Raw genomic sequence first — 13,678 nt, forward strand, 5'->3', positions numbered from 1 at the left:
CTGTGAATTCTTGAGGAACACTAGTGACTCAGTCAACATTTGCTGATTTAAAAAAAACAGTTAAACCAATAAAGCCACTGTAATGACAGCCCCAGTTGGAGTTTATTTAAATATTCTACTGTATTACAGTCTGCTCTTGTCTTGTAGCTTCAAACAATACAGTAAAAAGGGTCCTGCACATCTAAAACTCCTACAGAGCAATTCATTAGATGCTAAGAGAAAATAATTTTTAAAAATCCAATATAACAGGAAAATATTTCAAAAGTGACTCTCTGTGTTCTAGAGCTGCAACAATTACAAAGCCAATTCCACAATTTGAATCTATTACTTTAATGTAAAACTATTTTAGCAGTTTCTATCCCTAAATGTTAATACATGATTTCTAAATGTAATATATTTGAGCTTTGGACCAACAGTTGTCACCCTCTACTGGTCATTACACAGTATGACAATAAGACAGAAATTACTGTAGTTGCAAGATGTTAAAATATTTTATTTCAAAATTTCTGAAAGTGAAACCAATGTGAAATCCATGTTTTTGGTGTTGCTGACCATATTTTAAAATATACAAACTCAAAATCCTTTGAAAATATGCTCCACATTACAAGTGTTTTTATGTTTGTACTGTTCATGACATCCTTTATCAAGTCTTGGTTAAAATGCACTTTACACTGAAACTGATCTGAACAGAACACATAACATGTTGACTTAATTCCCTCCATGGTTGCTGGCCAGTGCCTGGTGGTAACAGCAGCTGAAGGACCAGGTTGAACAGTAGGCCTAGTAGTAGGCAGGGCAGGAAACGTGGTGGCCTGCAGTGCCTGACAGTTTGGCGAGGCAGGCCCAGCAGAACTGCTGTCTACACTGAGTGCACATCATCCTGTCACATCCCATGTCCTTCTACAACACAAAACACTCCATCAGCAGAGACGCCAAACATCTGAACTTCACTTATAACATGATTGTCTGTGTTCATAGTTAATGCGGATGTGTGCAAATAAATGTAAATACAGTAAATACCTGTATTCTAGAGAAACAGTGAGGACAGTTCTTGCTGTTGGTGGCCATCCAGTCCTCACTCAGACCGTCCTCCACAATACATTTCCATTTCCTGTGGCCGTACCTGCTCTCCAGCAGGCGCCGCCTCTCTTTGCTGCCACTGTTGTAGTCATCCCACAGAGACTTCAGCCCCTCTGAGACACAAACACAGAGTACTGCTTCAGACACACGGCTGCATCTGCACTGAACGTTCCAGGAGTGGTAATAAAACAGTAATTAAAGGTTGACTGAAGAATCAGCTTGCTACTATTAGCTTCTTATCTGCAGTATTATTAAAATATCAACCAGTCATGTCGCCTTCTTCCACTAAGACAGAGGTTCCTCCCAAACACTGCTACATATAACACTTTAAAGTCTCAACTAAAATAATATTTAAGCCATGAAAACAGTCTTGCTCTGCTCGTTACAGGTTAATAGTTCTTTGATTCTACAATTCCTAATGACCACTGAATAAAATGCACACACATTTTTGTGCACAGTACCTGCTGACTGTGGCAAGTCTGCAAACACTTGATGCACAAAGTTTCCTGTCTCTTTCTTAATCTTCTGTGTCTGACAGTCTTCTGCTCCATGGTAGGTCTTTCTGCAGATGGCACAAAAAGCAAAGGCACACATGGGGCACAGTGCTGCAGTGCTGGACGTCTCCAGAATGACAGCTGAACCACAGGAACGCCGAGGACAGTACACCACATCTATGTGTGAGTAGAGGGGGAGAAAAGATGAAACGTGAGCAGAGAACCCAATATTAAATTAAATTCATTGTGTGTGTATGTGTGTGTGTGTGTGGTGATTTTATTTATGGCATGAAAATCATGTGGTTCAAATTCCTTGATTCATGTGAAAACCAAATATTAATACACTCATATGCACCGACCAATTTTTTGAAGAGAAATTCATTTTTGATGAATACAAGACAAACACACCAGACATGCGGTCCAGAGTAGACTGTAGCAGGAGACGATCATAGCGGCTGAACAACTCCTCCCCTACCAGACTCTTCACCTACCAAACACAGGAAAAAACTATTTTGTGGAACTTGTATGTTACCTGAGTGTGAATTTAAGCTACTTCATACTATTACTACAGTAACTATTCAGTAAAAGTATTTCAAATATTATGTATAATAATATTAATTTCTGTAAGGGTCCATATTTAGTACATTAGCTAATACCTTTGTTTTTTACTTAATTAAATAAAGTAGTTTTGTCTGGGCTCCAGCAAATCCTGTGACCCTGGTTAAGGAATAAGCGGGTATAGAAAATGGATGGATGGATTCTCAGATTTAAAAAGTCAAATTTAGGCGACCTGGCCTCCAGAAACTTCAAAATCCTTCAGAAAGAAGCTGTATGCAGAGAGACTGTGCAGTACAGAGAGTGTGTACCTGTGCAGGGGCAGGGCTTCCAGTGCAGTCTGCCTGAGGACAGGTCACACCCCGGACGTTCCCCTCTGTTATCTGGAACGTAAAGAACTCAACGAGGCAGGTCTGACAGAAGATGTGGTCACAGTCAGGCAACTGCACACACTCCGAACCAAACCGGCTGATAAAGCACACACCACAGTCAAACACTGAGGTGGCAAACACTTTCTGTTTCTGGGATGCATCATAGATCAAGAGCTCGGACAGGAGAATTTGTGCCGGTGTAAGGGAGAGACCAGACAGAGTTTGGGCTCTGTTGTGAAGGGATTCTCTCGGGGCCACTGGCAGAAAAGCAGCTCCTTGTCCACTTTCATCTAATGGGCGTGAAGAGCTGGAGGAATGCAAGTCTGAGGCTGAAGCAGCTCCTTCATTTAAGAAATCTTCTGAGCCAGTTTGTTCAGACTGAGTGACCAGGAGACATTTGGAGCTGTCTGCTGCTGAAGACTGAACATTGTGGTCTTCAGCCATAAGCTCAGACTGGGTGACTTGTTCAGCCTCGCTTTCATCTGAGGTATGTACAATTGGGTCGTAATCATTGGAAACATCTGAGTGCAGATCATTCTGGCTGACTTTACTGGAATGGGAGGTTAAATTATTTTGGTGTAAAGATGCAGCTTCCCAAGAGTCTGAGGCTACTGTTGGATGCTGAGCTTCCAGTGATGATGCAGAGAGGTCCAGTTCACCTGGCTCTGAAAACTCATCTGTGGGTCCTGAGTTTGGAGTGTGGTGATTATTTGGTTCAGTGGCTGCAGCATTTTGTGAGTCCTTTCTATTGCTCTGAGTGCTGTGTTCACCAGACGGAAGCTCCAGCAGGTTATGGATGTCCAGGAACCCGAGGGCATCTTCTCTAAGAAACTGCACCCAGGAGAAAAGCACCACAGCGCCTCCAGTGGCCTGGTAGAGCTCAGTGAGCTGAGCTCTCAGTAAAGAGAGCTGTGGGAGGAGAGGGCACATAGACTGGTGTAATCTCTGCTGATACTCTGCAATCACTCACACACACATTGATAGGTTGTAAATGTGACTAACACTGTTTAAACTGACCCACACTGCTTCTACTGATTACCTGAGCGAGCGTCAGCCAGCTGCAGGTGAGGGTGAAGGAGGGAGGGGAGGAGGACGGATAGTTCTCAGGGAGTTCAAAGGTCAGGAGCAGAGGTGGAAGGAATGATAGCCCATACTGTGTCAGCATTTCACCTGCAGAAAAAAAAAAGAAAATATCATCAGAATTAATAGTCTTTCCTTTTTTGTGCTGATATACTGGTGGATCTATTGGCTTAAACTGCTTTTATTCATATACGTTACACTTTCTGACGTTTACAGTGCAGGCTGTTCAGAGATTAGAGTGTAATGTAAAGACACCTTTGTTTAAAGAAAGGTTATAAAGAGACTTCTTTAAAATATGTAATAGGCGAGGCAAGTTTATTTCTATAGCACAACTCATACACAGAGTAATTCAAAGTGCTTTACAGAAATAAAAGACAAGTTAAAAGTACAGAGGCAAGAATCAAAATAAGAAACAGCAAATATGAGAAGATAAAGTTGAAATAAAATTAATGGAGAATGAGGGCAGATAAATCAGTTTAGATCAAACACTTTCAGTTTTCATATGCCACAGCTAAAGAGAAAAGTTTGTAGCTTAGACCTAAACATTGTCAGTATTGAGGCCTGTCTAACATCATCAGGAGACTATTCCAGGTTTTAGCTGCATAGAACTGAAACGCTGCTTCTCCCTGTTTAGTCCTGATTCTAGGCACGAGCAGAAGGCCTGTCCCTGATGGTCTCAGAGTCCAAGTTGGTTCATATGGCTTGAACATGTCAAAGATGTGCTGTGGAGCTGAGCCATGAAGAGACTTATACACAAACATGCTGTTTTAAAGTCTATTCTCTGAGCGACAAATAAATAAATAAATATATTCCACTTTGTGTGAAAACTAAACTTAACTATATCAACCAGTATTTATTTTATTTCTGTGATAACAGTAGTTATTTTTCAGTTTTTAATTTAGCATTTACATTTTACATGTGTACATTTTTATATTAAAGTATTATTATTAAACACCTAGTATCATAATTCATACCTTTCAATCAATGTCAATAAAATGCATGTGTATTTGTTTATTTACCCTCCTTCAGAGTCACGGTGAAGTCTGCTGGCACGTCAACAGACACTCGGATTTCTCCGGCCAATTTCGACTCACTCCGGACGAACTCCTCCGAACCAAATATACTTTGTAGGGCGAGCAGCTCGTCTTCCTGCTCTTCCAGGTCCGTATTCATACCTGCAGTCCCAAACAGACAGCTCTCACTGTATGTCAGGAAAATCTCCTTTTAATTCCTTTGTTTCCTGCTTGTGTTTAACTAAAGTCAGCGTCCCAGTCCACAGAGCAATGTTGGCAGGGTGTGCTCCTCCCCGCTGGATGCCCGGCCCTCTGCTGACTCACCTCTGCATGATGCAAAGCACCAGACACAGCAGCAACCTGGACCTGCAGCGCTGTTGTCATGCACAACAGGCTGGACTGCATTTGTCAGGTCATTCAGCATGAGGCATTTATGGACACCACGTCTAACACACCTTTCTTTGCACAGTCAGACAATATGCTGTTATGAAGAACTAGCAGATACAACCAAACACAGCTAAGCCATTTAGGTCAGCTGTGAAATGAAAGCCAATGGGAGGAAAACAGACATTTGAAGTATAGATGAGTGCTGTATAATAGTGGTGGAATATGTACTATATACAATATACAGTAAATAGGTCTGCTTGTACTGGAGTATTTCTGTCATATTTCCAAAGGAAATACACTAGTTTTTTTTACTCACAAGTGTTTTCAACAGGTTTAGTAGTTTTTTGCATTTAACTCAATGTTTCCCTTGAAAGGCCTGACATGAAGTCATTTAGATACTGTTGAGGTATAAAATGTATCTGTCATGTATGAGCAAGCAAATATTAGAGATCCCATTAGTCATCTCACAATCCCTCAGACTTACCTTGTGTCCCGGTGGAGGGGCCTGGGCCTCAGGTTGGGAAACACTGGACTAAAATACTAAGCTGTTGATGAAGTAGTTAACAAACAGCTCCATCTCAACTAGATACAACAGTAAAATGCAGCTTGCACAGAGTTGTATCAATGATAACAATTTAATATACACATCAGACAGAACAAGTACTTTTACTTTTTGATACTTTGAGTACAATTTATTTATGACTTTAAAAACCAAGACCTGAACTTGAATTGGAGATACTCTTTCCATCACTGGAACTTGAGGCCATGTTTTTTAACAGTTTTAACTTGGTCATTCAAAAATCAGTCAGAGAATATAATGGAATGAAGATCAATATTCTGTAGCTATAGCACAGACAGGAACAGACATGATTAGTGTGAGAGATAAAAAAAAAAAAAAAAAGAATAAAAATTTGCCAATGAGAATTTATTATGGCACAAGATACTGTCATTACCATTAAATCAAAAGTATAACACCTCATCAGAAGAAAAGATGTGTGTTGTAATTTTAGGTAGTTAAAGTCAAATTTTAGTGTCCATCAGTTGTAGCTGTAGTTTTCCTTCAGTTTGACTTGGCTCTCCAAGACCTTCACTGCCTTTGTCATGGGCCTGGGGCCTCTCTGGGATTTAAACACAACTCTCTTCTGGATACCATCAGCAGATGCTGGATTAAAGAAAGATAGAAAAAGATTTTACATATTCTATTCAACCAAAGCAAAATTTCTTAGATATTCTACATGACTATTGTTTGTTCGGTAGATATAACAGACTCAAAAAACTATGACAAAATTATGCATTGTCATTTTATTAAAAGTTTATATTTATGGTTCTCTATGGTTATATTTATGGTTCTCCTGTAGCAGGATTTGGGGGTTGGGTTTGCTGAGTTGTAACTGTTGGAAGGAGAACCCCACCTGATACCCCGATACACTCGTCCTTGTGTCTTTTATCCGATGCTTTGAGTGTAAAGCACGTGGAGCAGTAGAAGACCTTCTGGCAGCGGCTACACGCAGTCAGCTTCATTGACACAGAGCGACCACAGTGATAGCAGAACTTAAACACTCGTTTCCTAAAACAATTCACACACACACAACTGGAAACAGGATCCTGGAAGCTTTGCATTTATTTTTCCTCACAACTATCTGACTAAAATCAGACATGAGTTAGTAATGGGTTTGTAAGGGAAAGCAAAAAAGAAAGGGGACAAAATGCAAGTGCATCCCATAAATGTGAGACTATGTGTACCTGTTTTTCAGTTTTGTGTGGTACAGTTTTATAGCTGAGGATAGGCCTGTTTGAGGAAGTGGAACCTGGCCCTGAATGCACAAACCTGTCTGTGCTACTGTGCTTTGCTGTCTCCCTCTGACAAGCAGGCTGTCTCACCAGCCCTCCCATCATACTCAGCAGCCGGCGCCGTACTTTGAGTATTTCCCTCTCCCGCATATTCAGTGCATGGAACGGTGTGTTGACAATGTGCGAGTCCTAGAAAGTAACATATAAGAAATGATGCAGAAACAACATAAGCAATCACAACAAAACCCACTCACTCCTTTTTTCCCCCTCAGACTGTGGACTCTATAAAATTAGTTTAAAATGTCTGAAAAAAGCCAGTCCGCTGCCATTGGCATACATGACGAGACAAAATATCAGAAAGTAATGCAATCTGTAAAAGCAATAAGATCCATAAAATTGAATCAACAATTTATTGCAAGGCTGTTATATTTGTCTGAATACAACTTAAAGGTGCAGCATTTGTTCAGTTGGTGTGTTACCTGGTTGAAGGAGTAATATGCATAGTCGATTGCAGTTCCCACAACGTTACCCACCATAACTGGCATCAAGATATCAGCACCAGCCTTAGCCAACATGTCCAGCTGCATCAAAGACACACACACACACACACACACACACACACGAGTCAACCTAAGCAAAAAAAAAAAAAACAAAAAAAAAAACTGCAGACCAGCAACACAGTCAATTTATTAGGCCGCTATACATCAGCACGTCAGAAAATTGAAATGTCAATGTACCAAACTGCTAAATAAACTAATGATAGTGTTTTGTGTTTTACTTATTAAACCAACCTGTCAAACATTTCAATCTCTCTATATATATATGTTCATTTCCTCAGGTCTATGTATGTCTTTGTATCTGTACCAGTTTAATTCTGTTGCCACAGTAGTGGTAGTTGATGTTGGCGACTGCACAGAGTGCGCTGCCCACCCTGGGGCCCAGAGGGATGTTCGGATCGGCACCCCATTTCAACAGCTCCTCCACTGCCTGAGTGGGCAAAAGGAACAGGTCCAGGACAAACTGCGGTTCTGTGGGTATGTTTTAAGTCTGTGTGAGTCTGTGTGGGTGCTTTACCAGGTCATTGCCACTTGCTATTGCCAGGGAGAGAGGTGAGTGTCCACTCCACAGCAGGTCTGTGCTGGCACTGTGGGAAAGCAGGAGAGCTACCACCTCACTGGCATTCTGCAAAATAGAAAATAGTAAATAGCTTATAAGTCAGCTTATTACTTTGCATTTTTATAGAAGCACTGAAAGTCATTCTGCTTCAAGCTTCAAGTTGAGGATGTGTGTGCATGTGTACAAAATGTGTACAGACCTGGCAATCACTATCTCTCTGGCAGGCCACATGCAGGGCTGTCCTGCCACCTACTTTAAGATTAGGGATGTCAGTGATGCTCAGTGGTTCCTGGTCTATCAAAATCTGTTAAAGACCAAAACCGAAACTCTTTCCTTATCTGTTAAACTATGGCCAATGCAATTATTACTGAGGACTCTGATAAAGCCTAATGTGTAAGAACACACTTACCTTATCTGGTTCATAGATCTCATCCTGATCGCAGGCCTGTGCATCTGGGTCAGGGAGAGCATGTAGTAGCAGCTCTGTGATTCTGGGACCTGCTGAACCTGGCAGTGCTGCAGCTACATGCAGGGGATAAAGGCCTTTCCTCTACAAAAAGGATGAGAGGAGTTTGAGGAATGATGGAAATGCTTTTTTGTATATTCTCTGTATGTCTATGGATTTTTGTTTAAATTGTGAGATGCTGCTCATTAGATTTTTCTATGGCTCAACAAGCAGCCTCCCAGTAAATTTTTAAGGATTTTCACAGGAAGTAAAACCTTTATTCATACCTCAGGTGGAAGGGGAATATCAGTCCGAGCCCCACACAGGAGCAATCGTCTGACAGCCTCAGTGTCAGCTGCCATAATTGCAAGAAAGAGGACAGACATGGGGACAGTGGATATGTTGGGATCAGCTCCCCGTTCCAGTAGTAGCTTCAGGGTGTCCAAACGAGCACGGTGTCTGGTCAAACAGACATACAACATATAGAGTTTGCACAGGCACATACATGTAAACAAATAAATGTCATCAGCCCAGGAAAAGAGGAACAGAACTGACTCAATTTTCATAGCAGCCATTTTGCGTACAGTCTCCTGTGTGTCAGAGCGCTGAGGAATCCCTGTGTGACTCAGTGCTTCTGCTGAACGTTGCATCACTTCCTCTGTAACCTCGATGCTGTAGCTGTTGACGGAGCGGGCAGAGTCAAAGGTCTGACTCTGGGTCAGGTCTCTGTCTTTGCCCTGCTGCAAGCATATGCATTGGTACAGTGAGTTCAAATGCTTATCAACTTATCAAATCATCTATAGGATGGGATCCCTGGGCTTTATACCTGAACTCTTCCTACTGCTTTGGATCGACACTCTTTCCACTTCACACTGCCCAGTGCAATGTGACCATCCAACACCTGAATGAAGCGCTCCACACCTGCTACATCCTCACTTCCTCGCTCTTCTCTCTCCTCTACATCCTCTTCATGAATATTCTTTGCTCTCTCTTTTTCACTTTCCTTAGCCTCCTCTCTCAATGCATCCTGCTTTCTTGACTCACTTATTTTTTCCTGGCCCTTTACTTCTCTTTCCCCATTTTGCCATCTTTGATCATACTCTTCCACCACCGTTCTTTCACCCATTTTGCTCTCTTCCTCAAACTCCCAGTGGATGCTTTCTTCTCTCTCAAAATCCTCTCCCTCTCCTTCAGTCTCCTTGTTGTCCTTTACTCTATCCTCTCTCTGAAGGCATCCAGTGTCTGCAGAGTTTTCAGCTTCATTCAGGCCAGACCAGCCCTCAGTGATGAGCTCACTATCACTTGACAATTTATAGCTTTGATGTGAGATGTGCTCCGTCAGTTCTTCTGCTGTTCTGAAACAACACATCAAATAGGGAACTTAAATTCATACATCATCTTGTTTAATAATAAAGGGTGGAAACACTGCTGCAGGAAGTGAGAAAAACAGAAGGAAAATATTTTCATGGCCATTATCAAGAAGTTTGTTTTCTCTTTATTATTAACAGTGGGAGATATCAGCCGTGCATAAGAGCATATACAACACATACAGTTTCTAAAAGAGGTAACATTTGCCTTATTCCTACTGGTCAGAAAGGTGGCTCTGGTTGGTCTGACTGCTCAGGGTTGTGGCATTGGTCTGAGGTCTGTTGTTAAGTTCAGATGCGTCTGGAGGGATTTCCATTTGGCTGATCTGGGGGCTGTTCTCACTTGCAGATGGAAACTTTAAGATCTGAAGACATATTACAATGCAGGGAGCCTTAATCTAATTCTCTGTGCAGAACATACTTTCATGGATACGAACTACAGATCTAAATATTGTGAGAGAACATTGAGAATCAAGACTCAGAGACTACAACAAAGACAGCTGTCTGAGGGGTGTGTTATCACGTACATGCGTCTTAGCATGAAAAGAATTCTTGGTTAGCACTATGCACAAATGTGTGTAGTTTTGGAGATATATTGTCAAACCAAAACCCTCTTGCATAAAAAAATGACATTGAGCATAGTCTTACTTGAGTTTGGGTAGGTGCTTCAGCCAAAGTGTTATGCAGGGACTGAAAAGGGTAATATAGGACATGACAAACAGCAAGGGCAGACATGCCTTCACAATTCAACTTGTCAATATCTGCAGCCATATCCAACAACAACTGGATGACATCATTATGGCAGTTTACCTGACAGGTACAAGACAGACAAAACACACACCAGAGAGGCAAACATCAAATTAAAAAACAAACCTATCATTTCTATTTTTTACTGTAATTACTTATAATTTGACTGAAGTGAAAGATTCAAAATGGTTCCATTGTTAATGGGTAACAATCACAATCATAATGTGTTACTGTGGCAGCGATCAGTGCAGTGTGTCCTTGTGAATCTGCTACATCAGGGTGGACCAAACTGCTCTGGAGGATCTGAGAAACAGCCTGCAGTTCGCCTTGAGAGGCATCCTGGATCAGCTGCTCTGAACTGACTTCCAAAGGCCCTTTAGGACCAAAGCCTTCCCTGTTCAGCGAGAGAACAGCAGCCACATCCCAGTCCACATTTTCAGCCTGTAGTCTGACAGACAAACAATAGATATTAGTAACTTGCAACACTGTTTGCAGTCATACTGGCACAGAATGCCAGATATTTCTTTTTGCCCACACAATGTTTTTTTGTTACCAATACCCAAACAGTACTTATTTAGCATGTCTGACCTGTGTTTGTGTATGTGAGTATGCATGCGGGCCTGTAAGGGCAGGGTGGACAGTGGGTCGCGTTCATAGCCTTGGTGTGGATTTGTTTCTGGCTCCCACAGTTCACCATAACAGTGTTTATCCAACTCTCTCCTTCGTCCAGGCGGCAGTGGCAAGTGGTCACCATCTGTTGAGAAGCTCTCCATGCCAGGTGGAAGGACAAAACTTTCATCTGGCAATGGATCTCGGTCTTTATGTTTCTGATGGAGATGAGAAATTCTGTTTTGAGTTAAGTCAGAAAACACATAATTGTTCATTATAGCAGTGCTTTACCTCACAGTGTGTCCTGGCTTTTGTCTGTGGACCACTAGTGTGACTGGGAGGCTGGTAAGAGAAAGAGAGGAGCAAAGAGGTCAGAGACTTTGGCAAATACATACATACAATATGTTAGTGACATAATTTACCACGTCTGATTGTGTAAATAGAAAAATATATTTTCCTAGTGCTGCATTATTTTTCTTATATTGTCCAGTAGAGTTGAATGACTATTATAAAGACATGATGACAAAGTGAAGCTTTGAGAAAACTAAATCAGCAGAGTTTTAAAAAAACCCTAATGATACAACCATTTAGTGTCTGAAAGTTGTTTTGGTGGTAGTTTTAGGTTCTTGACTGGCTCAGAAGACCTCAGTGTTCTTTTAAAATCTGTAAAAAATGATCACTTGTATTTGCATTCATCTGTGGGTGAGACTTGTCACCATGTACCTGAGTCAGGCAATCTGTGGTGGCAGCCGGGTCCATGTAGGCCGAATATTCAGGAAACCTCTTCAGGCTAAAGCCCTCTTCTACAGAGGTACAAAGCCTTAGCAGGCGCTCCCCGAGCCAGAGGCCCACATCCTGACGCCCATCTGGATAACTAACCACACCTGGACCAAACCTCCTGTCAGCATGGTATAAACCCTGAGAGGAAGAGAGAGAGTTCATGGGCATCTAGAGTTCAAAAAAAAAAAAAAGACTGTCATGTAGATAGTGTACCTGAAAGATGGTTCCATCAGGGAACAGTTGTCGTCCATATCCTTCCTTTCTGTTGAGGTAGAACTTGCCAATGAACTTATGACCTGTAGACCAGCAGTACACTCCATCCCCATGCCTGTAGTCTTTGTAGAAAGATCCCTCGTAGTACTACACAATCAGTACACAAACACAACCCAGATAGTGACATCTGATGATTTTCAATGATTTATTATTCTTAGTGATTATGATTTTTATTTCTCACTGTATTCTTGAGAAATAATAAACATAATAATTACAGTAACGTTAGGCTCGTGCCTGTTTCTGGTATTAAATTAACGTTAGCGTTAAAGAGCTGACTAACAATCCCATGGGTTGAGTAGCTAACGTTAGCTACCTCTCCATTTGTCCACGTGTACCTTCCACTACCGTGTTTTAACCCGTTCATAAATTCTCCCTCATATCTGGATCCGTCAGACCACTCCTGAACACCGAGGGCCTGCCGGGTCTCTTCACCGCCTTCAGCTCCTCCGTGCCCGCCGCTTTGTCCCCGTGATCCGGACTCCAGACCTCCGCGCACCGGGGCAGCCGCATCACTTTGGCATGTTTTCGACAGCATTTTAACCCGGGCTTTCTGAAAATAACTCACCTAAATCCATTTGATTACAACGATTATTTTACAACGGAACGAGTAAAGAAACGCTGTTTAGTGCTGAAAAGCTGAAATGTCCGAAGTCAGATCTGAGTTTTCACTTTCCTGTGAGCGTCCGTTGTCATAACTACAGAAACCCGTGCGCGCCTGCGCACACGAAAAATCTCGTACAGGGTAAAAACACGTGATTTTCTAGCCGCAGCGTAATATCTTGTTTGTTGACCATCTACAGCCACAATATTCCGGCATCATACAAATAAACATCACTCCATTTCACCGTCACAGGGACAATGGATAAGAGAAAGCTGGCTAGCAGTGTTTCACCAATGGATACTATATGTGTATTAGGATGTCAGACAAACTAAGCTCATAAAGTAGCTACTGATCAAAAATGATTTTGAACTGTCATTTTCAGTTTAAACTGAAAGAAAATTTGCTTTATTGTAAATAACAAACACAATAACAAAATAAGGGTTGAGCATGATAGCAGGATGTAATCTTGTTATTTTAATATTCCACATATAATAATACTATACCTAAATGTACTGCATTACTTTCATGCTGTAACAACACACAGACAGCACAGCACAGGGGAGCAGGTGCACCTTTCAGCTTAAATAGAGAGAAAACTGATGAAACAGGAAGAGGTGTGTGAGTGGGCAGGGACGGTCAGGTGACTGAGGATGGAAAGTTTGAGGGTATTAACACTGAGGAGGCAATTTTAGAGCTATACTACAAATCAACCGTGAATGGCCACTTTAATTTTTAAATCACATTCAATTTAATACTTTTTTAGAGAGTTCTCACATAATAAACATGACTAAATTAACCCCCCACTATACATTTGTCTCTCATTATTTCACCTGGTACTTAAAAGCTTAAATGATTGGTTGATCAATCAATCAGAAAATTAGTGACAGCTAAAGTTAAATTACAGAAATTCAACACAGATTAAAGTAAACCCAGGGCTTGTAGGTCTAAGGTGTTCAAATGAACTATATG

General features: G+C 41.4%; 2 protein-coding genes across 3 annotated transcripts; both read right to left on the reverse strand.

The window, feature by feature from the left end:
• Window positions 1–568: 568 nt before the first annotated feature.
• Window positions 569–4,885, reverse strand: LOC113139951 (E3 ubiquitin-protein ligase RNF14-like). Its single transcript, XM_026323601.1, has 7 exons — window positions 4,600–4,885; window positions 3,540–3,670; window positions 2,441–3,409; window positions 1,983–2,061; window positions 1,542–1,751; window positions 1,021–1,193; window positions 569–900 (listed from the first exon to the last, which is right to left on the reverse strand). The coding sequence occupies exons 1-7, from the start codon at window positions 4,751–4,753 to the stop codon at window positions 781–783; spliced, it is 1,836 nt and encodes a 611-aa protein (XP_026179386.1). The 5' UTR covers window positions 4,754–4,885; the 3' UTR covers window positions 569–780.
• An 878-nt stretch (window positions 4,886–5,763) lies between these two features.
• ankmy1 (ankyrin repeat and MYND domain containing 1) lies at window positions 5,764–12,788 on the reverse strand. Of its 2 annotated transcripts, none has more exons than XM_026322883.1 (19): window positions 12,422–12,788; window positions 12,049–12,195; window positions 11,779–11,973; window positions 11,347–11,397; window positions 11,035–11,273; window positions 10,678–10,894; window positions 10,348–10,509; window positions 9,919–10,064; window positions 9,159–9,687; window positions 8,888–9,069; window positions 8,620–8,791; window positions 8,297–8,437; window positions 8,087–8,191; window positions 7,846–7,953; window positions 7,636–7,758; window positions 7,251–7,352; window positions 6,809–6,960; window positions 6,393–6,547; window positions 5,764–6,142 (listed from the first exon to the last, which is right to left on the reverse strand). In XM_026322883.1, the coding sequence occupies exons 1-19, from the start codon at window positions 12,641–12,643 to the stop codon at window positions 6,018–6,020; spliced, it is 3,273 nt and encodes a 1,090-aa protein (XP_026178668.1). In that variant the 5' UTR covers window positions 12,644–12,788; the 3' UTR covers window positions 5,764–6,017. The 2 variants fall into 2 exon arrangements, with proteins under 2 accessions (XP_026178668.1, XP_026178667.1); XM_026322882.1 differs by having other exon boundaries at window positions 8,888–9,072.
• Between the last annotated feature and the right edge of the window lie 890 nt (window positions 12,789–13,678).

Source organism: Mastacembelus armatus, chromosome 4 (assembly GCF_900324485.2).
Source record: "Mastacembelus armatus chromosome 4, fMasArm1.2, whole genome shotgun sequence".
Classification (NCBI taxonomy): domain Eukaryota; kingdom Metazoa; phylum Chordata; class Actinopteri; order Synbranchiformes; family Mastacembelidae; genus Mastacembelus; species Mastacembelus armatus.

What these genes read in the sequence shown, in the direction of transcription:
- ankmy1 (XM_026322882.1), bottom strand. Translation starts at nt 12,643, where the DNA reads ATGCTGTCGAAAACATGCCAAAGTGATGCGGCTGCCCCGGTGCGCGGA. An exon ending in CAGAGCCACCTTTCTGACCA is followed by an intron (nt 9,688 to 9,918) that starts GTAGGAATAAGG and finishes GTGTTGTTTCAG; the next exon opens with AACAGCAGAAGAACTGACGG. An exon ending in AAGCACAGTAGCACAGACAG is followed by an intron (nt 6,548 to 6,808) that starts GTTTGTGCATTC and finishes GAATTGTTTTAG; the next exon opens with GAAACGAGTGTTTAAGTTCT.
- LOC113139951 (XM_026323601.1), bottom strand. Translation starts at nt 4,753, where the DNA reads ATGAATACGGACCTGGAAGAGCAGGAAGACGAGCTGCTCGCCCTACAA. An exon ending in GCTGGCTGACGCTCGCTCAG is followed by an intron (nt 3,410 to 3,539) that starts GTAATCAGTAGA and finishes CTCCTCCCACAG; the next exon opens with CTCTCTTTACTGAGAGCTCA. An exon ending in TACTCTGGACCGCATGTCTG is followed by an intron (nt 1,752 to 1,982) that starts GTGTGTTTGTCT and finishes ACTCACACATAG; the next exon opens with ATGTGGTGTACTGTCCTCGG.